The 22,317-nt window shown below is 38.8% G+C and overlaps 1 protein-coding gene across 1 annotated transcript in view; it reads right to left on the reverse strand.

The window, feature by feature from the left end:
* Positions 1-22,317, reverse strand: part of scara5 (scavenger receptor class A, member 5 (putative)) — a 78,325-nt gene that overhangs the window by 10,271 nt on the left and 45,737 nt on the right. Inside the window, exons 9-11 of the mRNA XM_084377706.1 lie at positions 18,956-19,063; positions 12,376-12,441; positions 1,329-1,517 (exon numbers count right to left, since the gene is read on the reverse strand). Of these exons, the coding sequence (XP_084233832.1) occupies positions 1,329-1,517; positions 12,376-12,441; positions 18,956-19,063 (363 nt within the window). The remainder of the gene's footprint in view (positions 1-1,328; positions 1,518-12,375; positions 12,442-18,955; positions 19,064-22,317) is intronic.

The raw sequence follows: 22,317 nt of genomic DNA on the forward strand, positions 1-22,317 counted from the left end.
AAAAAATAAGTACAGGCACGGCCTTCCTTGGCTTCCATAATAATCACAGTTTTTATTTGTTCTGATGTGCTTCAAAACAGGTGCTGATACAGTTCTGCACATCGAACTACAAAGATCATTAAGTTTGGGCAGTGCACGAAAGACATCTTTGTAAAGATGAACAGTACAGAAAAATAAATGTCACCCTCTCGAACCTTTGCAACAGCACAGGCTTGTAATGTAATCTGCTCAACGTAGTTTTATAGGGACAGTTCACTTTTGTTACCTGTGAAAAACTTTACTACGACTGAATGAATAAACATAATTCACATGAGCTGCGATCTTGTTTAAACTTCCTTTTCTTTTGAGTTCCATCATTATCCTCAGTGGAAAGCACTTTAAGCCACATTGTGTGCAGGAAAGACTCTATACAGTATTAATCAGTGCAGTTATCATCAAGTGGAAGGCTCTTACCTATTTGCTTGATTAAATCCAGGTGGTTACTGTTGTTTTTTGGCCAGGCAGTGTATAAATAAAGTTGATTATCATTATATTATATTAATGTTCATGTCTGCATACTGTTTTGTCTTGAAAGTTGGATTTTTAATGACTTGGCTTGAGTTAATAAATGTTAGCCTAAACATTAGGCTATACTAGGGATGCACTTGATGGATTTTTGCAAATAACCTAAATGCTGATATCTTCCAACTTATTTTGGCCAATTCTGATACTGATACCATGATGTTTTTCTATGTATATGAGTACATCGAGTCTCTCCTGAAGTGGAACCAACATATTATTATGCCTTCTGGCTCACTGGCACAAGCAGACATTCGATCCTTTTCAAAAAGTACACATTCAGTTGGCAAAATAAGAAAACTGCTTGTTCAACAGTTTGCCTTACACATGCATAATCAGAACGTCATCATATCTCCCTGTCATAACGGCAGGAATGGTCCTTTTGGGTCAATGCCGATATGTCATTTTATAGGTCAATACCAATGATGTTATCATGGATTCTTAGCATATGAAGTTGCTTTTACACAAAAGAGCTTTACAGTCAGCCTCTAAAGCATGCTGTGCGAAAAATTGGCCGGCAATATGAAGCAGCGAATTGTTCCAACGAATTTTGGCTTATAAACAGAAGGAACAAACTACTAATGGTGCATTTAAAGGACGACCTGCTCCACCTCGTGAGGTGGAAACACCTCCTTGAACCCCCCTTCATCACACGACAGTGATGTCCCTTTAACAAAAAAGAAACACTTAACACGGTTGGCAGGAAAGCAAACCAGGAATATACAGTATATTGGTAAAATAACAGCCTGTGTGTGTTGACCATCTCATACCCTGTCCGAAGCGTCCAGTCTTATGGACCTCAGTGGCTCCGCGGTATCCCAGCATCCTACACACCACGTCTCCATCGTTCTTATCCCAGACGTCATCACACACTGTCCCCCAGCGGCGTTCATGGAAAACCTCCACACGACCTTCGTGAGAACCCGACCCGTTCACCAGCCGCACCAGTGTCTCCTCCACTAGAACAAACACAAAATCGTTCATCAACAAACTGATCAGTGAATGCAGAAACACAGATGGATAGGCAGAGGCATTTATACACATTTGTTTTTGCCATTTCATGTGTTTGCAGACACAAGACAAAGAATTACTGGAGCCTTCCTGCAATAAAATGATCATAGTAAAAGCATCAAAACACACCATCATCCTGAGTGTGCAGAAATACTGAAGTCATTATCATTTACGTCAACACGACTGCACTGATAGAACACACGACTCTCTTTTACCCAGCGCTTGCTGGTATGTCTTTGAACTCACACTGAGCAGATTATTTTCATTGTGAGTGTTTATGAGTTTAATGAAGGCCTGTAAATCAAACCAATATGAAAACAAATGGTTGTTTTTCGACATGCTGCATCAGAATTTTTTCCATAAACCACAGAAATAGTTTTTGAGTCAACAAGAAAATAAATAAATAATAAAGTATTCTGAGTGAGGGAACTTTCTCCCTCTTGTGTGAAATCCCCTCGATGAAAGTTGGTTACAAAAGTCTGTGAGTGAAGTTCTGTCCAAGAGTGATTTTTCAGCGGTTGCTGACCATCGTTTGAACATCATGACCTATAGTCTGGCAGTAATCCTGTGAACCTGTCAGCATACAGAATAGAGGATTTAGAAATTCATGACTTTCCTCTCTGGAACATATGCATCTATATGCGCTATGCATCTGAAAACATTTATCCTGTCACCTCACTGGACAAGACGCCACACTTCTTTGTTCTCAGTGAAGAAAACACTTCAACTTGTTGTTTTGACATTTTTTGTTTGGCTTTACCAAACAAGATATAAATCGACATGTTTTTGTGACCTTGTTGAGTGGATTTTCTTTTTACCTCTACCGCAATTTCCTGTCTTAGCACCAGCCTAAGATAGCTGGCTGTAGCTACATATTGATCATACAGAGTGGTATCAGTCCAAAATGTCGAACTATTCCCTTAAAGACCAAGCTAACTACAGACATGAGGATCCAATATCCAGCATGTCCTCATCAGAAAACCACATGTACGTTTGAACTCGGCTTCATGCATCACTGAGCAACTTTCATAAGAATGATAGCAGCTCTGGCTCTGACACTGTATCCAGATTTCGTGTGTTGGATCCATGGGATGAATGGGTCAAACAAACAAAGGACATTTCACCTCAGAGACCGCTTTTTGTGTCCCGTGTGAAACCAAAAGTCATCGGTGAGTTATTTTAACTGATTAACGTAGTTGACTCACATACATAATAACTTCAGTAACATACTAATATATTACTATACTAATACTACTTATTTTAACTCACACCACAATGTTTTCCTAATCGTAAGCAAGTACTTTTCTTGCCTAACAAACTTTGAGGAAACAACCAAGTTACGGTACGCCTGTCGCTGGTACACTGCAATGGTCATGTTGTCTTGGAAACAGTGATATTTGTCGTTTTGGGAGTCATTGGCAATCAACCTATTTAGTCGTTGAGGTATAAAGATGTGTTGCCAATATCAAAACTTAAAATACACAATATACACCAAAGATTCACTACAGTGTGTTGAGAAACAAACAATCAGAATTAAAGTGAAGAGACAGCAATTAATAACTGAACACAATAATCACCCTGGATGGTGGAGAAAAATGTCCTGTGTCTAGGCTACATGTAGCAATGTTAGCATCATTAAACACAGTTATTGCACTTTCAGCATAAAAAATACAAAGTGAGTAACCAAAACAAAGAGTAACAATCATAAACAGAATAAAGACACATCTTAGAGACACACCCAGCTGCCTCTGGTGTAGTGTCTCGAGACCAAACGTCAATTTTAATTTTAATTTTTTATCTGTCATTGTCATTTCTAGAACTAATAAAAGCAGATAAAAAACATTGTTTCTGCCAGATTCAGGAATGGAGTGCCTTGCTCAAGGGTACTATGGCCAAGAACTTCCTGAATTACTTGTCTAAAGCACCTATCCAAATTATAATCAGAATTAAGTGTGCGTGCATGCCTGTATGTGTGTGCTCGTGTTAGCAGGAGCTTCACAGATCCACGGTACATCTCGTATTCCTGAAACTATGCAGCAGCTGTACTCGTATAATTGACTTGATTTATCACCTTTCAGAAGGCAGAGTGAAAATGAGAAAGAGAGGTAAACACACACACACACACACACACACACACACACACACACACACACACACACACACACTACTCTGGACTCTCTGTTCACTCTGTGTTAAGACACGCGCTGACTGAGACTGTTGACAAAGTACTGGAGAGTAAAGCCAGACATATTATCTAGACAGGATATTAGTCTCATCAGACCATCATAAATTTTAACTGTCTACCATTTAACACTCATTATACAGACGAGTACTCTGCACTCACTGGCCCATCATAATTTAATATCTACCACGACATTATACGACATCATATCTGCTGCACATATTTGTAAACCAACAAACCAGGAAATCAAAAACAGAAATTAGATGTACTCCAGTTGTTCTTTTGTCAGACAAAGAGAGTAAAAAAAGAGGGGAGCAACGAGTGCAGGAAAAACTTAAATTTAATTTCAAACACGGCATGAGTAATTGAATATTCAATTACCTGAAACAGATGTTGAAACTATTTGTTCACCCGTCAAACACAAAAAAGCCCTTTTTTCAATTGAAGCTGGGTAATAAAGTTCAAATGAAGTTGGGTAAAACTCTGCTGGCACGGAGATGAAAACGTACCACACTGATTAATCTGTCTTATAACAGCTGAACAAAGGAGACTTTTAAATGTCCTTAAATGAACCTCTTGGGCAACCAGACTCAAATCTGCTCCAGTTGCTGCAGAAAAAAAGTATTTCCACAGACGTGATGCATAATTCTGCTAAATAGTCATTTATTGTGGAAGTATACAGTTACCCTTATTGATTAAGTGGTTCTGGTGAAAGAGAGGTGACAGAGAAAAACACAGCGTAGATCCCTTTCAGTCCGCTGAACTGATTGAATCATTGTTGATATTGGGTTTTATTTAGCTAAAACTGCCAGCAATTGTGCTTTTGCAGCTATTTTGCCTCTGGCTTGTTGACACTTTTTAATCACATGAGCATTTAATAACCAGAAATCGACAAAATCTACACAGGGAATCACAGCCACGGGGCACATGTGAACATGTTCGTCAGGTTTTTTGCAAATAGGACCCAAATGTAAGACTCAAGGCAGGGAGACAGTAAAAACAAAAGGCAAGCTTTAATAAAGTAAAGCTGAGTCTAAACAAAAACTGTCAGGCAACAAAAAACAGAGAAAACAGGCAGAAGCAGATTTTTGAACAAAGGAAATACAAAAATGCAAAAACTAAGTAGCCTGCACTGACTAAATGCAAAGGGACTGATAATCAGGGACAGGTGAAACAAATCAGGACGATCACAAAGGCGGGAAAGAGACAAAGACAGGAAACAAACATGACAAGAGTGAAACCTACAAAGAAAAACAGGAAATGACTGAACTAAAACCCAAAACCAAGACAATATTTCAAATTGGGCTACTGTAATTTTATTTTGAAGTGTACAGACTGATGTGAATGTGACAGAAAACACACAAAACCACTCCAGAGTTTAAATTTCACCTAAAAACTTGTTTTTGACTGCAAACCCACATAGAGGTGTCAATGACCATGAAAGGAAGATGACTAACAATCAGCCCCAGGACTCTGCTATGAGGCAGTGATGCTAATAGATGCACCATGTTGCCAAAAAGCATGTTTTCAATCAGGCTACCAAGTCAATTTTGAGACTGCATTTCAACACTTGTAAGTGTGAAACCACATTATACATAATTTTTGCCAGATGTCAGGACATATTTTCCAGCCGTGTTTGTGACAACAAAACCAGGTATTTTAAGCCAAAACATGGTATTTTCCTAACCCTATCCACGTGCTTTTTGTGCCAAGACCTAACCAGATGGTAAGCACAGCGTTGTCACAACACCAGAAGTAGAAAACTGATCCTAAACAAATGTAAAGTTACAACATATTAGTGGTTTGCAGAGCTGTGAATTTGCCAACATTTTCTCTGGCTATTGGATCCCCTCTCTGATCACTCGTTTTCACTCATGGCTTAAAATACATTTTTATATCCTTGGCTGTCAAGAGGACTCAGATTTTTTACTTAAGTAAAAATAGCAATACCACAGTGTAGAAATACTTTGTTCTAAATACATGTTTAAAATATACTTAAGCAAAAGTCCAAAAGTATTAGCATCAAAAAATGCTTAAAGTTCACATAGTAAAAGTACTCATTATAAAGAACAATGTATATTATATTATTGGATTATAATATCTTCTGTATTAATATGTACATTACTTTAATGTTGCAACTGGTAAAACTAGGCTTATTTTTTTAGTAGAAAGTAGAAATTCTCTTCTAAATTACCTCAAAATTGAACTAGTACTTGAGAAAATGAATCTTTAAATGTATCTTTAAAACCTTTCTTTAAAAGATTGGGAACAAAAAATATCTAAATCCTGAAAAACTAAATAAACTGTATCAAATTGATCTTATCACTGATTGGCTCATATTTGCAGTAAAAGGCCATTATCGGTCGTATATCATTCTGATGTTCGTGTCACATGTTTGAATACATGTGAGACATGACTCACCACTTTTTCACATCTCTCTTACACTATTCATCTCTCTGCCTTTCATTCCTCCTCTCCCTGTAAAGTGCCTGAGGCTCCCTGCTGTGTAAATGAGAGGCTCTGGAGAGAAGAGGAGGAGGAAGGAGAGGAAAGGTCCTGGATGGAGGCAGCACATGTAGACATTAGTCTTCATGGATAATGAGAACCATACAAGCAAACTTCACCGGTAATAATATCTTTGCCATGAAGAGCTGGACTGCAACATATTGGAAATGTGATGGATTATGTTAACCTGGGGGAAGTTGACTTGATTTATTATGCCAGAAAACTTGGTAGAAATCAGGCAGATGCATGATGAGGATGATAAGATTAATCACTCACTTCATTTTAAAAAGGTATATGTAGCCAACATGGACAACGCTGCTGCTCCTCAACAAGACACGATTAGTTTTGTGCTGTTGGATGAACACATTTCACGCTTTAATTTGAATTTTCAAATGATTTAAATTTAAGACTGGCGTGCTCCTCCAAACTTAGAGCCAGCATAACTTCCTGGGCTCATAAAATCCCCTCAAAACATGTTGGGTAATGCTATGAACACATTATTTTCAAGCAAAAATAGATGAATTTTCCAAACGTCGACATTTTGAAGAAAGAATGTTTTCAACAGACAACAGAAATTTGGTCAAAATGGCAGTGAACTGTAAAAAGCAACACATTTACCATTCTTTAATCCTATTTTGACAGACCATATTCTCCCTAATGCCACACTTTGGGTGTAAATCTGCCATGGTAACAGCGTATGTGCCAGACGAGAACAGAAAGCTTAACGGGCTTAGCAACAGCGGCTAACGGCAGCACATTGGTGAAACGCTTTCTAGCATCATTGGCCAACGTTTATGTTTAAATATTGTAAAATATCAACTTGTCAAAACTATATGTTCCATTTTGGATTAAAAAACAAGAAAATAAATGTAGCTGTCATTCTTGAGTTGGAAAATAAGCATTAAAAAGCTGAATAAAACAAATTACTAAGACTAGCTTTATGTAGTTAATGAGTCAAAAAGCACAATAACACACATGCCCACAGGGAGAAAAGTTATTATACAGAAGAAAAAAAAAGGAAGAAAATTAAGGATCCTGGTCTTTAACTTATTCTGTCAGCTCTCATGTTCACCTTGGAAAGCCACATAAAGTGGTTCACCATAAAGTAGAAACTCCCTAATTTGGAGACATCTTGACATTTTCATAACAAGCCCTGTACGTTTTCTGTGAGAGTGGGGAAATTAATGTGAGCCGCTCGAGATGTAATGACTCTTTTTGTCCAGGGAAAACTGGACTCTACAACTGTTGGAGGACCTCCAAGTGGTTCAAGCTTCAGACGCCGGGGGGGCCACAGCACCAGTCTGTCAATAACTGAAGAAGTCCAGAACATGGACTGATCGCTCTTACTAGTGTTTATCTGGCAGGCAGGAAGGGTCTGGACTAGACCGGACTGAACGGCTTCAGGACAAATGCTAACCAGCTCCATCTGTTTATAAAATGCTCTCCTTAAAACACAGACGTAGTTGTCTTTCACATTATTTTTTTCATTACTTTTTTATATATTCCTTCTTCTGATTGTTGCATTGTATTTTCTTTGTGCTAATTTGTTTGCTTATAATTTGAATTTCTTGGCCACCGTACATGCACACTCAAAATTTGGCGAGCATATAAACATCTTTTGAAACTGATTTGGGCCTCTCAGGTCATTTTTCCTTTTTTTGGAAGTGCTTAAAGGCTTCAGCGAACAACCAGTTAGCTTAGCTTAGCATAAAGACTGGAGGCAGGGGGAAACAGCTAGCATGGCTCTGTGAAAGGGTGACAAAATCTGCCTACCGGCACCTCATAAGCTAAAAGCTTATCATGTAAAAAAGCACATGAAAGGGTCAAACTGGGTCTCGGAAGATTAAAGTGTATATAAAAGTAAAAGACTGACTCATCTAACTGTTTCTGCATGTGTATTTGCTTCACTGTGTGTGTATTAAACTAGAAATGAATAAAATTATATTCAATTACACTGTGGGGGAGCTGGATTGTTCTGTTCCAGCAACGGATAATTAGATTCAGCGAACATAAATAATAAAAACAGAGTATGTAGGGGGTTTTTCAACACAAGTTAGAGCTGCAGAATACAGAAATAAATACATATTAACTGATATCTGATTCTTTTCCTCAGTATTGATGTTGGAGGCTTTGTTTCAGGTGAACCTCCTCATAAAAACAACACAAAATGATGTTTTCTTGAGCCCGAGGTCCAGGGTGAACATAAATTTCTTACTAATGTCCCATGCAATCAATGAAATCATTTATATTTGGATCTCTAGCTGCACCGGTTCACTAAAAAAACAGCCTGTCAAACATTGAACCCACAACACTTAAAAGTTGGACCCTCGAGATCAAACTGTCAGGCGGCCTCTGAAAACAAGAGCTGTGTGAATGTGTGTGGTTATGAGTGCATCACCTCCAATCTCTCTCGTAATACGTCAACTGTCAAGTGAAAATTACACAAAATTTTGCAATACCCCAAAAATGAAAAGGAAATTAGGGATTTTGTTACATACACATGAGAAAATGTCTTTCAAGAACATATATTAAGCCAATATTTGGACTTTAGCCTCAGCTAATGTCGGTCATATTTCATGCCTTTATCCTAAAAATTCGAAACTAAGTCATGCAGTTCTGTTGGATTCAGAGAACCACGGAAAGTTTCTCAACGATACGCAACATCAGTGTGTGTATGTACCAGCTCTGACATCAGACACAATCTTTACCAGCTAACCAGCTCATTAAAGGGTGATGCCACCAGTTTTACATATAAAAGTGTGTTTACGGGTCTTTGGGAGTACTGCTGCACATGTGAAAACGGAGTACGAAGCCTTTCGTGGCTCCAGAGGAAGCTGCATGTAATCTGATAAAATGCCTCCAGTGGTGTCACTCAGTGGCTCAGTTGCATTGCTGGTATTGTAGGCTTCAGGTCTAAATGCACAGTTTACAAACAAATAATCAAAGTCGATGCAACAGAATCAGAGATATCACCTTTTCAAAACCTGGAGTCTACATTACCTGAAATACAACTTAGCCACTGAGTAACATTATTGGAGGCAGTTTACCAGATTACATGCAGCTTCTTCTGGAGCCACAAAAGGCTTTAAACTAAGTTTATCACATATTTAGTAGTAAACACACTTTAATGTGTAAAATTGGTGGAGTTACCCTTTAAGTAAGTGCATTACTTTGTGGGGTTACAGATTACATTAACAAATCCCTTCTCTCAACCAGGGGTGGAAGTAACTAATTAGTAACAATTACTCAAACTACTGTAATTCAGTTATTTTTTGAGTTTTTCTTTTACTTTAGTATGCATTACACCATTTACTCTACTTAGTTACCTTTAAAATCATCATAATTGAGTACTGAGTACAGTTTGAATTCAAATTTAAATCTATCATCTGCATTTTTGTATCCAATAAGGCTGTCCGATCACTACTGGACCAATGAAAACCCCAACATAAAAAACAAAACTCTGCAGCAGGTGCAGGTTTGGAGAGATGACCACGGCCACTGAGCAGAACAGAGCAGAACAGAGCAGAACAGAGCAGAACAGAGCAGGAGCTGGGAGAAATTTAGACTGAAGATTTGGAGAAACAGAAACCACTTTGGTTGGATGTCTGCTATTGATAATGCATTCAATATAAACAGATAAATATTATTGTTGTGCCGCTGAGACTTTCTGTACAGCTAAATATTCTGATCTACTCAGTTACATAACATCCTGTGTGGCAGGTTCATTGCGTGTTAACACCCAACACATGTGCACCAATGCACACTTTTCCCACAGACAAAACTTCAGAGGTCTTGGGGCACTCTGGTGCTCATTGTGGTAAGTGAACGTAAAGGTATGTACTGTATGCTTTGAAGTGTAAAAAGATCTGAGTCATGCATCAAGTTGGTAAGTCAGCCACATAGGGTTTGTGACAGAAAAGTGCACGACACGGAGATTCAACATTTTTCTGACAGCCAGCAGCATGTGGTCACAGTCTGTCTTTCTGTCTCTGAAACCTCAAACACCCGTGTCTTGTAAATAATGTGACGACAGAACCGATCTTCAACGGCTCTCTAATGGGCAGAAACGGCGTTCAGATGTTCGAGGGATCACATCCATTTGACGTGAGCACCACTCCATCGATCGTCACATGATGATGTAACTAAAGAAGAATAACATTTGTGGCAAAAAACGAGGTTTTGGGCCATTAATGTTTTTTTCTTCATACCTATATCTAGATTGGTGGTTTTTGTACGAGGTTTCAGTTTACCACCACAGACCATATGCATGCACATAAAGGTTTTCAAGTCCTTTTGATGTACACTGGGCCATGTGGTTCTTCATCATGTGTCGGAAACCATGAGATTACACTGAAAAGAAAAGCAGATCTGCTGATCCTTTAAACTTCCGGTGGGGCAGAGACATATGAGGCCCATAAAGTCATCAGCTCGTAAATTTTTGCTCTTGCGTTGTTAACTGTTGGTTTTGGATCACATGCTCTGATATATGTCTGTGCTCTTATTACAGCAGTGTTGCCAGGGAGGATTTTCTTTACTAAGAGATGCTGCACAGACGGAGTGCATTTTAATGAAAATATAACTACGTTTCAAAAGTGATTTATTTATGAAAATCAACCTGTAAACCTCCTGAAAACTGTTTTTGGAGTAGAGGCAGGCAAAAGCCTCAAAAGTGTAGCTGAGTATATTAGATTGATTGATTAGACATTAGATGTTTATCAAAGCAGAAGAGAATCACAATCCAAAGAATCATTGTTTGTCTAAAAAGATTTAGTTGGAGAAGACGATTTAGGAAAAAACATAAAACGATGTCACTGGAACTGAAGAGCAGTCTGTTACCACACTAATTATTGGGTATTCACCAAAACATAAATTGTTCCAACATTCTTTTCCGCATTTGAGTCTATAAAACACTCGATTTCAGTGTTGAATCTTTTAGCAGACCATGTTCACTTAACTGTTTAACCATACTGGATTAGCTTAATGCGTGCGGTCATCTTACGAGCTTGAAGCAGCAGAACATTAATGAAGTCGCTCAGCCAAAAGAGACTCGGCCTTCCTCAAAGGACGTTATTATGCTGTTGTTCAGAACAGTCAACAACATACTGAGCAAAATGTATTGTTAGAATAGAAGTGGTGTAATACCATTAAACTACTCCTCATTTCTGTGGCGCAACCATAGAAACACCTTCAGGAACCCTGGCAGAGCCCAAACCACGCTGAATGGTTGAATAGTTACTTAATGCCCCATCACTGAAAACATTTTCAGTGCAAACTATACAGCTAACATAAATCAAAGACATGCCTGGTGGATGTACATTAATCAGTTTAAGCAGATACATGTGTTTGTTAACCATTTTAACCAGGACAGACTCTTCATGGGCAGCTGAGGAAAAGTGAATACTTTTCTCGCTTATTTGTTTTTATATATGTTTCTGAACTGTAAATGAACATTTTTCTCCTCTTTCTCAAACCATTTTGTACCCATTTGTATCTCGACACATATCTCTGAGAACAAAATCCACATTTATTCTGTTTATGTATATTTTTATGTTTTCTTTTAACATTTATTTTGTCAATGTATATTTTTTGTTATTGCTTTTTTTCACCTGTTTTGGCAATACATTCTTTCTTTTTTCTTTGTTATTGTGGTTGTTTCTCTCACTTGCTCTTTGACAAGGGGACCAATGCTGTTGTTTTAAGGGTGAAGACAATATTTCTTTTCAATTTCAAACATCTGAAACAACCTTACATGGAGCTCTTGTGGCTATGATTACTAATAATGATTACTGTTTCTCAGAAGCAAAGGCAGGAGTGGCTTGATGTTGTTGTACCATCAGGAAGAGGGTTGTGGTGGAGGGTCAGATCAGCGAAGCATTTGATTTGGACACAGGCGACTGCTTCGTAAGTGTTACTTTAAACAGTTTCAATGGCCTGAACCTCACCAAACCTTGAACATAGCGCTGTCAAATTATCATGGTCCTATGATCATTTTTGGACACAGACAGATATGTTGTTCTGCTGACAGGGATGCAGTAAAATGACACACTGACATTTCAATGTTGTGGAATGAGTGCTGTCACTTGTTTACACTGTTACACATAGTATAGTTCACCTCTTACCTGTTTTCTCTCCTCGGTCTCCTCGATCGCCTTTCTCCCCCTTAAACCCTCTTTCTCCTCGGTCACCTGAAGACAAAACAGGAAAAACAAACTGAAAATCACACAGACTTACAACTCTTACCAGAACTAAATGTAGGCCTGAAAACACATTTACAATCTATTTATAGCTCGCTGAGTAATAGCATTGAATATGATTGTAAAATATAACTTAAATGTGATTTTGCCTCTATGAATAACATCAAGGCACACATGTTTCATTGCAGATTTCGGTAAAAAAAAAAAGAAAGGAATCACAATCATAAGTAGATGTATTCATCAGTTGGACCCAAACTTACTATATGTGTACTACAGTGATGACCACAATATAGCACACATGGGGGCAGAAATGTGGAGCGGCTCGACCTCACACCCATTTCCTCTCCTTTGTATATTTTCAGAAAAAGCCTCTAAAATGGACAGCCCTGTAATCTTGCCTTGTCATTTGGGAATAAAATGTAAAATTAGAGGATACCCACCCTGCCTGCTGCTTAATTTACCTCTAAAAGTTGTGGTTAAATGTTATTTTTTTCTGCTGTGGAGTGGAGGTGAATGAGGTTGAGAGACAGGAAGCAGAAAGAAAAGACGAGGATTGAAAACAGATTTTTGGACTCAAATGAAGGTACCAGCGTCAAGGTAATTTCTTGGAGTATCTCTGCAGACGTAGCTGTGTAGATGTTTGCATGTTGGAAAAGTTAGTACAATGCCACACCGCTCGATCAATGTAAGTAATACTCCTCTCATTTGTGGTTTCGGCAAAATCACGGTCCATTTACGCACGACACCTCCCACCAATCAGCAGCCTGGAGACGGCTTTTTCTCATTTGTTTTCATTTCAAAATATGATTCTGTGCCAAACTCCCAGGAATAACCTCCAAGGCAGGAGAGACTCTGTTTCAGCGACATTTGTTGCTCATTTTCAGCCGTGAGGTTTCAAACCTCAAGTCTGTTTTTGCCATAAAGCTATAAGAGGATCAGCTTCAAATTGGCATCCGTCCCACTTTTAATTTGACTCTTTTTCACATCCAAGACCGCAGTGCAGCCGCCAGCCGAGGTGGCACTCAGTCCCACCTACCATGACTGAGGAGTGCAGCTAACACCACACCCTGTCCGTGACGCCCTCAGCTGTCAGTGTCACCTCCAACTTGACCACATCCTTAACAACTAAATAACACTGCAAGGAAAACCCAAACACTGGTAAGCTACTGCTGAGCCACAACAGACAGCAGATGCATTTGATTGAAAACGGCACAATTAATTTGGCATGCTGGTGGTCCTGAATGTTGGCAATGGGAAAATGTCTGAAATTTACGAACTTAAAGCTTCACTAATAACTAATTTAACCATGTTAGCGGCCTGTTAGTCCACCAGAGTGAAATATCTCAACAATCAGGGATGTAACAACAAACAGGGGTAACATTTACTCAAGTACTGTACTTATAGAGCTTTTTTTCACTTAACTCACTCTCCACTTTAGTAGTTACTAGTTACAGTGCAGATATCATGCTGCATCAGTTCAAAGTATTTATTTTTACCAAAACCAGGATGTTTTCCTAAACATAACCAAGTAGTTTTATTCCTAAATTTAACCAAACTGGGAGTGTACGGCGGAGCTCCTGTACTGCTGCTACGCTGCAGTGGTCATGCTGTTTACTGAACAGTCAGATGTCGTTCTGGGATTCAAGGTCAACCTATTCTGTTGTTTTTTGCTGTGAGGATGTGTTGTGAAATCAACAAATTCTGTAGCTCTTCTGAGCTTTTAAGCTGTTTTTAGGTCAGTGTTTTCACTCACTGAAAAACTGTTATCAATGAAAACCCAAGGTACGCTCAGTATGACAGGAACGAAGTTACAGACTGGTGGACATAGTGGACAATTGAGCAGTTTAAGACCCAGATCTTGTTCTAAAACAAAGCTAAAATGGGAGAAGTATTGGACTGATATTGATCAGGTGGCTGAAAACAGGACTCCAGTTGAACTCTGAGGTAAATAGAGAAATGTTTGCTCATATCTTAGCTACAGGCACTTGATGATGTGATAATATTTCTGAGCTTGTTATGAAGTTTTTCCTCCAACAATCATTAATGCAGTTCAAACAAAAAGAAATACATTGCAGTAGTCTAATGTTTTGGCCGAACACAGCTTGTTCAACTCAGCGATCTGTGATGCTTTACAACCAAAGACTGAGCCAACACCTAATGCACTCCCTGCTCAGCCTACATACCATTTATCTATTAAAAGAAACCATGAAGCTTCCCGGTGCTGTTTTAACAAGCTCTCAGTATCCCTCCTCCCTCTACAGCTGAGCAACTGCCGTCCTCTGAGGGTCCATTCACACCAGAGCGTCTACAAACTCTTCACCCTTCACTGGTTTGTTAAACCCACAACCAGACCACAGATGGGTGGAAGCACAGACAGACATTGTTGTAAACTGCCCGAGTGTAGATAGTCAAACATCCCAGAAGATTCTTCATCCTGTCTCCAAAATGGTTATGTGGTGTTTTGAGCGGCTCTTTACACAATTAACTTGTCAATCAAATGATGTCGCCAGTACCAGAGGTTTTTGTGGGTGACACTTTTTTCATGTTTGTGCTGTCCTCATGCCTATTGCCTGTGCTAATTTGTCCCTTAACTATGTTAAATTATTGTTTGGTTTGGGAATGTGCTAATGACAGTTATTAGCCTAAGCTGTAAGTGCTGGGTAAGCGCTGATAGATTTTTTTTCCTTTTCGATAAAATCCTTAATAATAAATATAATCGTGAATATAACGATGTACATTCACGTAGCCTGACTGATCTTTAGGACAGGAAATAGAAAGAAGTTTGGGCAGAGTGTGTTAAATGTTAGCTTGCTAGTTTCCTAGCTAGTCCTCTGAGTAGGCCATTGGTCCTGACTTTACCATTCTTATGAAACCAAATATTTTTTCACATTATGTTTATGTTATTCATATCGTAAACCCAATTTCCTAATTACTACTACTAATCATTTTTTACAATAGACAACCTTTGGCGTAAAACCCAGTTCTGACCAAAGACTGGCTACGCAACAAAACCGTTTTAGAACATTACAGGGGAAAGTTGCAACAGTGTGAACTGGACCGTTTCAGCTCGACTCAGATTGTGTGGCCTGAAACTCAGCTTGTCAGGGTCGCCAGTGGCTGGTTTTCGAACCTAATGCATGTAATCAATGTAATCAGCACCTACTGCTTAATTGACAACTTCATTGCTTTTCCTCTGCTCCGCTTGCATTCACAGCCCGTCTGCACCGCTCGCTTTCTCTCTCACTTAACCATACCTCTGTCCACCGCACTCTCTTTCACTCCTAGACACTTTTTTGCCGTTTCATCATTACTACATACGCAGCTGCAGCAAGTAACTGGCTACAACTGTGCTCACTCATATTTTATGGTGCGACAAATTAAATCCAGTTATAAAAAAGTCTGAAAAGCCGGCAGATAACACAAAGGTACAGAGAGTCGTTGCATCCTAAATGATACAGTGTCTTGTCTGGTCGCATTGGTATCAACTAGCAGGTTCAACTCGTCTCATCTCCAATCTTTGGTCTGAATCGGGCTTAACTCCTCTTAATCTTTTCTGATTTATAATGAATAAAGTAATTTGATTTGTTGTCCAGTGCATTTTTCACAATTTTACTCTCAGTAAAGAACTCAAAGGCCAAATGCTTTCTTCAACGTTCATACGAAGCTTAGCTGTTCACCTCAGGGCAGAACAATTATAGCAACCAGCATCTACACAAAATTTATATCTATACAAAAATGCTCCAAAACTGGAGTGGAGTCTGGTGCAGAGTGTCGAGCCACAACAACAAGGCACATGCGCAGATACAGAGGACGGCAGATGAGTCTGGTCCAAAGTTTTGAGAGCTACTGGCCAACAGAGGGACTGTGGGACTCCAACACTGGACATTTCAGCCAAACCCAAATCTGATCAGCAACAGCTGTTGGCTAAACACACATACACACAAACTATATACATACACACACACTGACATGCTGACACAAAAATGACTGCAGCGCCTTATCATATTTGTCACGGTTGTCTTTTCCCTGACGTTATTCTGTGTGTCTGAGTGTGTTATTGTTATCGTTGGCACTGTCCAGCAGGTGATGCCATGGCGAAAACATCGACACTCCAGGGTTATATGGACGGGACTGGATAAACGGATAAATGGGTGGATAAGTGGATGGAAGGAAAAGCGGAGGGAATGAGAAGAGAAAGAAAGAAATCTCAGAACTATGTAGGTCATCAAGGTATCATGTGTTCAGATAACAATCCTTTTTATTTCCAAAGTTGGTATCAAATATTCAGACTGTGTTGTTGCAGATTGTTCTTATGTCTTCTTGGGAAATTTGAACGCTCATGTAAAAGAAATGCATATTTATAGTGGGCAATGGAAAAGAACTGGAAACACAGAATGGTGAAGAATTTCATAATGTTCTCTTCCGATGTTTAATGTCATATTCAGCTGTCTCGACACTTACAGTAAATACTCAATATGGATTTTACATCATGTATAAGAATGATTGTTGCACTTCAACTCTAAAATTGCCCTCTACGAAAGCATATATAATAATTATATGAATGGCTGCTGTGACTGCATACCTTTAAAAATGTTAGAAAATAATAATCACCTCTCGTTTGGAGCCAGCTTAGTCTCCAGAAGAAAATGCGGGCAGTTAAGCTTTCTGCTAACCACTGATACACTCACATTTGTACTACATCAACTTATCATTTTGACATTACTATAATAAGTATCATAACATGTTCACATTACATGTTTATGCACTGACTTTCATATTGGGGAGGTGGAGGGGATGGTGGTGAAGTTACAGGCAAGAAGGCTGCCAAGCCAGTGACCACTGTTTGAGACTGCGTTTCAATATCTGTAAGTGTGATTCCACTGGATAGATTTGTGGAGACCTCAGGACAATTTCCAGTCATGTTTGTGCAAACAAAAAAACGGATATTTTTGAAGTCAGGACATCTCCAACCGTGTTTGGAGCAGCAAAACCAGATGTTTTTAACTATATTTTAAATGCAAAACAATAACTTTTCCGAACTCCAACCTCCATCCTCCAAACTCAAGTGTTTTTGTGTCAAAATCTAATCAGTATTGTCACAATATAAAAGTGAAAACTGTAAATCAAGCGTAGCGTTAGTTCTGGCAGGTCACAACGTCAAGCTCTAAATCAGCATCAACAGCGTAGCTGTCAACACGGAGCAGATCAGCTGATGGCTCAGCTGACTCCCCGTGCCCGCTTCCTATCGGGAAATTGCATTCAGAGCGCGCTATTTAAACTGCTCTAGCCCGACCTCACTTGCTGCTTCCTCTGCTGGCTTTTTTGCAACCCACCTCCACCCCAGCGCCTCCCGTAATCTGTTATGAATCTTACATTGTATCTTGTTGGTTGCTCTGCTCTGTCTGGGTTTTTCTTTGCTGCTGCGCTCCCTGCTTATGCCGTTCATGATGGCTCGTGAAGGGCAGGGAGGTGTGCTCTTCCTGCCTCAGGCTTTCCACGCAAGCGCGTGGAAGAGCAGGGGGTCCCAGAACAGTACCATACCGCCAAATATTATTATTTTGACAAAGTGGTCCTGACTGAACTAAAGAAATGTAAAGTTTCAACATATGTTTGCAGAAACATATTGCTAACATTTATTCTGGGTTGCTGGTGCCCCTTCTTACAACTGATCACTGCTTTACTACTCAAAGACTAGTAAAACACACAGATAGGTCCTCGTATAAAATCCTAGAAGAGTTTAAGCCTTCTTGTTTTTGGGGCGATAAGAATATCCATCTCTTGCTTAATCAGATGACTCCCTGCACACATGAATGATACATGAATAAAAAAATACTGATGATACGGTTGTTTATTGAACCAACTGCTCAAATTGTTTTTTAATGTATTTTTGATACTCTGGGAAAATGGGCTCATCATTTTACAGCTGAATGATTTTATATGGTACAATATCTTCTTGCACTGACTCATTTAACAGCTGAGAACTGATTTTATTAGCACAGACAGCTGTTTTGTTGGAAAAAATAAAAGACGATATGGATAGTTAAGCAATTATAGTTTCATGGTAATTAAGTTCGTACTCTGGCAAAACAGTCGACATCTCATGAAGTTTATCAGTTTGAAAGTCTGATGTGGTTTGAGCCGTAAACACGTTGACAGGAGCCAGCCGTGAGTCGGACAAGACAAGACAGTTTGCTCGTGATTTGTGAATGACAAACTGTTGGGTTAGTAAGTAAATGAGGCACTTTAATGTGACTACTACTGTTGCCTCAAAGTACTAAACCTTATATTTTTTCATTATTATATTTACATCCGATTATGATGATTAACCTGTGCTGTATGTTCCTGAACATCCATATATTTTCTAGATGAACATGATTGGCAATGGATCAAGCTAGAAACCATCAACTGTTATTTGCTTTCATAGAGTAGATAAGCCACAAATATGATTATTTAAAAAATAAGAAGCAAAAGATGATTAATATGACACATTAAAGACATACGGTACCTCTGGGACCTGTAGGTCCAACGTCTCCTTTTTCTCCCTGTGCACCGTCGACCCCAATAGGCCCTTTGGCTCCCCGAGCGCCCTGGATGCCTTTTTCTCCTGTAAAACCTGAAAACACAAACACATACTGGCTTGAGTTTAAAAAACGATGAAGAGATCATATTGAAAAACTATGATATGCTGTAATATGGGAATCACAGACAAACTTGTGATATGATACTATGATACATTGCCCATGATAATGATGGTATCAGTATACAGGTACACACTACAGCACGCTGTCTGTGTAGATTCAGAAGAAAAAATAGAACAATTCTGGAGTTTAAATATTTAAAGGAAGGATACAACTATACCTCAGTAAAATCTTTCCAATCTTTATAATTGCACTATCCGCCAAACCAATCAAGATGAATTAGAGGAGCTGCTGTGGTGTTAATCAGAAATCATTATGAGGACTTTATACTTAACAATTATTCAAATCTGATTCAAGTAACTAACTTGCAAATCCCTGCAAAATGTAATATTATGAGGTCTCTATGAACTCAATTCCAATAAGCATTGTTGCTGTCTGTCCTCCCCCACCCTGCCGTCATTTGTAGAAGATACAAAGATGTTGAAATTGATCTTAGCGTTGGTCTTTCACTTATCCCACCATCTGCCAGTGTCTCAATCTCTGAACGCTTGCAGGTGCTGGAAGAAGAGTACTATCCTGTTTTTTGTTCCATATAACAATCCTGCAAACTCCTACCCTGCAGCACACAATGAGTGTGTTTACAGTCAGCACACTCAAATGTCTCAAAATTAATTAGTTATTGATTGCACTGTTGAAGGGAGCACAATCTACCCTGATATGCTCTGATTACACTGTTGTGAATACTCAGCGATCAGAATGAAATAATTAGACTAAATACGTCAGAGCCAGAGACACAAAATAATCTGATGATGGATGATGTCATGTTTTCTGTGGTTTTCTGTCTCTCTGCTGTAAAAGGGTCAATAACTCCCTACTTAAAAAAACCCACAGGGAAAAAATGCTATCAATCATGTTTTGGAAAAAGTGCAGAGGTTCTTTGTGTTCTGCAGGACAGTCCAACTAGATCGTTCAACGAGTCCAGAAGGAGTCTTAGAGCCTGAATGTGATGACAGGTTCCTCCCGCTTTGATGCAAATGCAGTGACTGAAGGACACCTGCTGCATTACGATCAGATTATGGAGGCTTGTTAATAGAATGGGTAATTTTTATCATCAAAAACAACCGTCAGGAGGAGAAAAATCTAAAAACTAACATTTATTATAATATAATTTGTAAGCATATTGGCATGATGTAACAAGGCTTGAATGTCCTGTGTTCTGTTATGTATTTACTGATGGTAATCTCAATCTGATGACATCTCATTTGATTCAACATGTATCCTAAATCCTTTTACCCTGAAGGGCCAAAAACTCAAACCATATTTAGACCTCTGTCTGGAAGCTCTCTGACCATTTGACCATTTTCAGCCGTTTTTGTGGCGACCAGAACCGGCTATTTTTTATGGGAAGTCGGACCATCTCCATCCGTGAGCGTGACAACCAAAACAGGTATTTTAAACCAAACCATGATGCTTTCCTAACCCTTACCAAGTGGTAACCAGAGCATAAGCTCTTATTTGTGGTTTTGCTGAAACATACTTGACTAACATTGGCTAACATTTATTCTGGCTGTTGGTTTGTTCCACTATCTAGTTTGAATTCCTTTTTACAAATATATTACAAGTTTAAAGATAAAATCAAATATATATAAATATTGCTTATAGCCCATAATGGCTGAACAGTACAGAGACTGACCAGGGATTAAAACCCTCCCCCGACGAGATGACATCTTTCATAAATGTTGATGCTTGTTTTTAGTCTCGGGGGGTTTCCATTCAGTTTTGTATGTTTTCATGCTAACTATTAAAAAAGCATTTTTTTGCTCCTTGCCTACAGTCAGAAACTCTTTTTGTTCACTTTTTCCTGGAACTACAGCGGTGGTGGTGGTGGGGGGTTTCCTTTCAGCAGGAAGATAATGCTTCTTGGAAACATCATGTGAGAGCTGCAGTTCATCAGCCCGGGAATGTGCGATGGATGATGACAGGGGAGGAGCTGCGGGGTGATGATTTGATGATTCAAGAGGTACCAAGCTGGAAAGGGTCCCAAAAACATTTAGACTCATGTTGTTGTTGTTTTATATCTTATAGTATCTATGAAAAAACGGTCATGTAATGGTCCCGAGGTGCAGATTCTGTCTGTATGAAGGTTCATGTTGGGGTTTTTGGTGGAATTACCTGCAAGACAAAGATAGATGACCCGTCCCACAGGGCCTGTCCACACCCTGTCTGAAAATAAATCACCATCCAAAGTCTGGGGCCTTGTTTTCTTAAGCGGATTTACAGTATATGACCTCTTTTATTCTCTGTGCTCACTGCATTATTAATGCCACTACTAAAATGTAGCTAGATTTTCACTTTCCATGCCACTCAAACTTAAATCCTTTTGTGTGAAAATGGTTTGTAAATCAAAATTTTGTGTTTACATTGGACATTTATTGGTACATTTTAGGAGGCTTGTAAAAGTATTCTAAAAAAAACAAGCAAGTGCAAAACACAATGGAGTAAATCAGAAAAACAGCAGTAGTTGACAGCGTCTCTGGCTTCACATTCATTAAATTAGAAATAGTTTTAAGAGCCAGTATATTCCTGACCTTTCTTACAGTCATTACAAAGGTTTAAGTTAACATTCACCAAAGGTTGAGGGTTGTTTGCTGTGGTTGTCATAGAACAATGTCATTTAAATTATAGCTGTGCAGTCAGTTAAATTGGAAATGTCAAGTGTGTTTCCATTTTTACTTCTAACAGGAAATATTAGACTAGAAAGTATTTAAAACATATGTGTGGGGAGATATCTACGTGGGTGAGCCATCTCAATAAATTATGCATATCTTAAATTCAGTACAACAGTTGAGTTTCTCAACTTCTTCTGTTCATAGTTTGGTTTTAAGGCCCCACACGTTGAGACTTGTGAAATTTAAGAATTACATGTTTTTATGATCTATTTTCAAGAGCTTAAGAAATACTTTATATGGATTGCACTTAACTGAAGCAATGCATATCATAGTGTTTGTCAATGGGGAGCTTTTGACATGAATTACTGCGACGTGTTGAAGTAATAGTTGGACAGTTCGATGTAAATCGATCCTACTTTTAGATATATCTGTCAAATATGTAGCCAGCTGGAGCCAGGAGATGGTTAGCTTATCTCGACATAGATACTGAAAAAGAGGGAAAAGAAAATAAACCTCTCAAACTCTCTAATTAATACTTTACATCTCGTTTGTGTAATCAG

Source organism: Pagrus pagrus (assembly GCF_965226575.1).
Source record: "Pagrus pagrus genome assembly, chromosome: 16".
NCBI lineage: Eukaryota > Metazoa > Chordata > Actinopteri > Spariformes > Sparidae > Pagrus > Pagrus pagrus.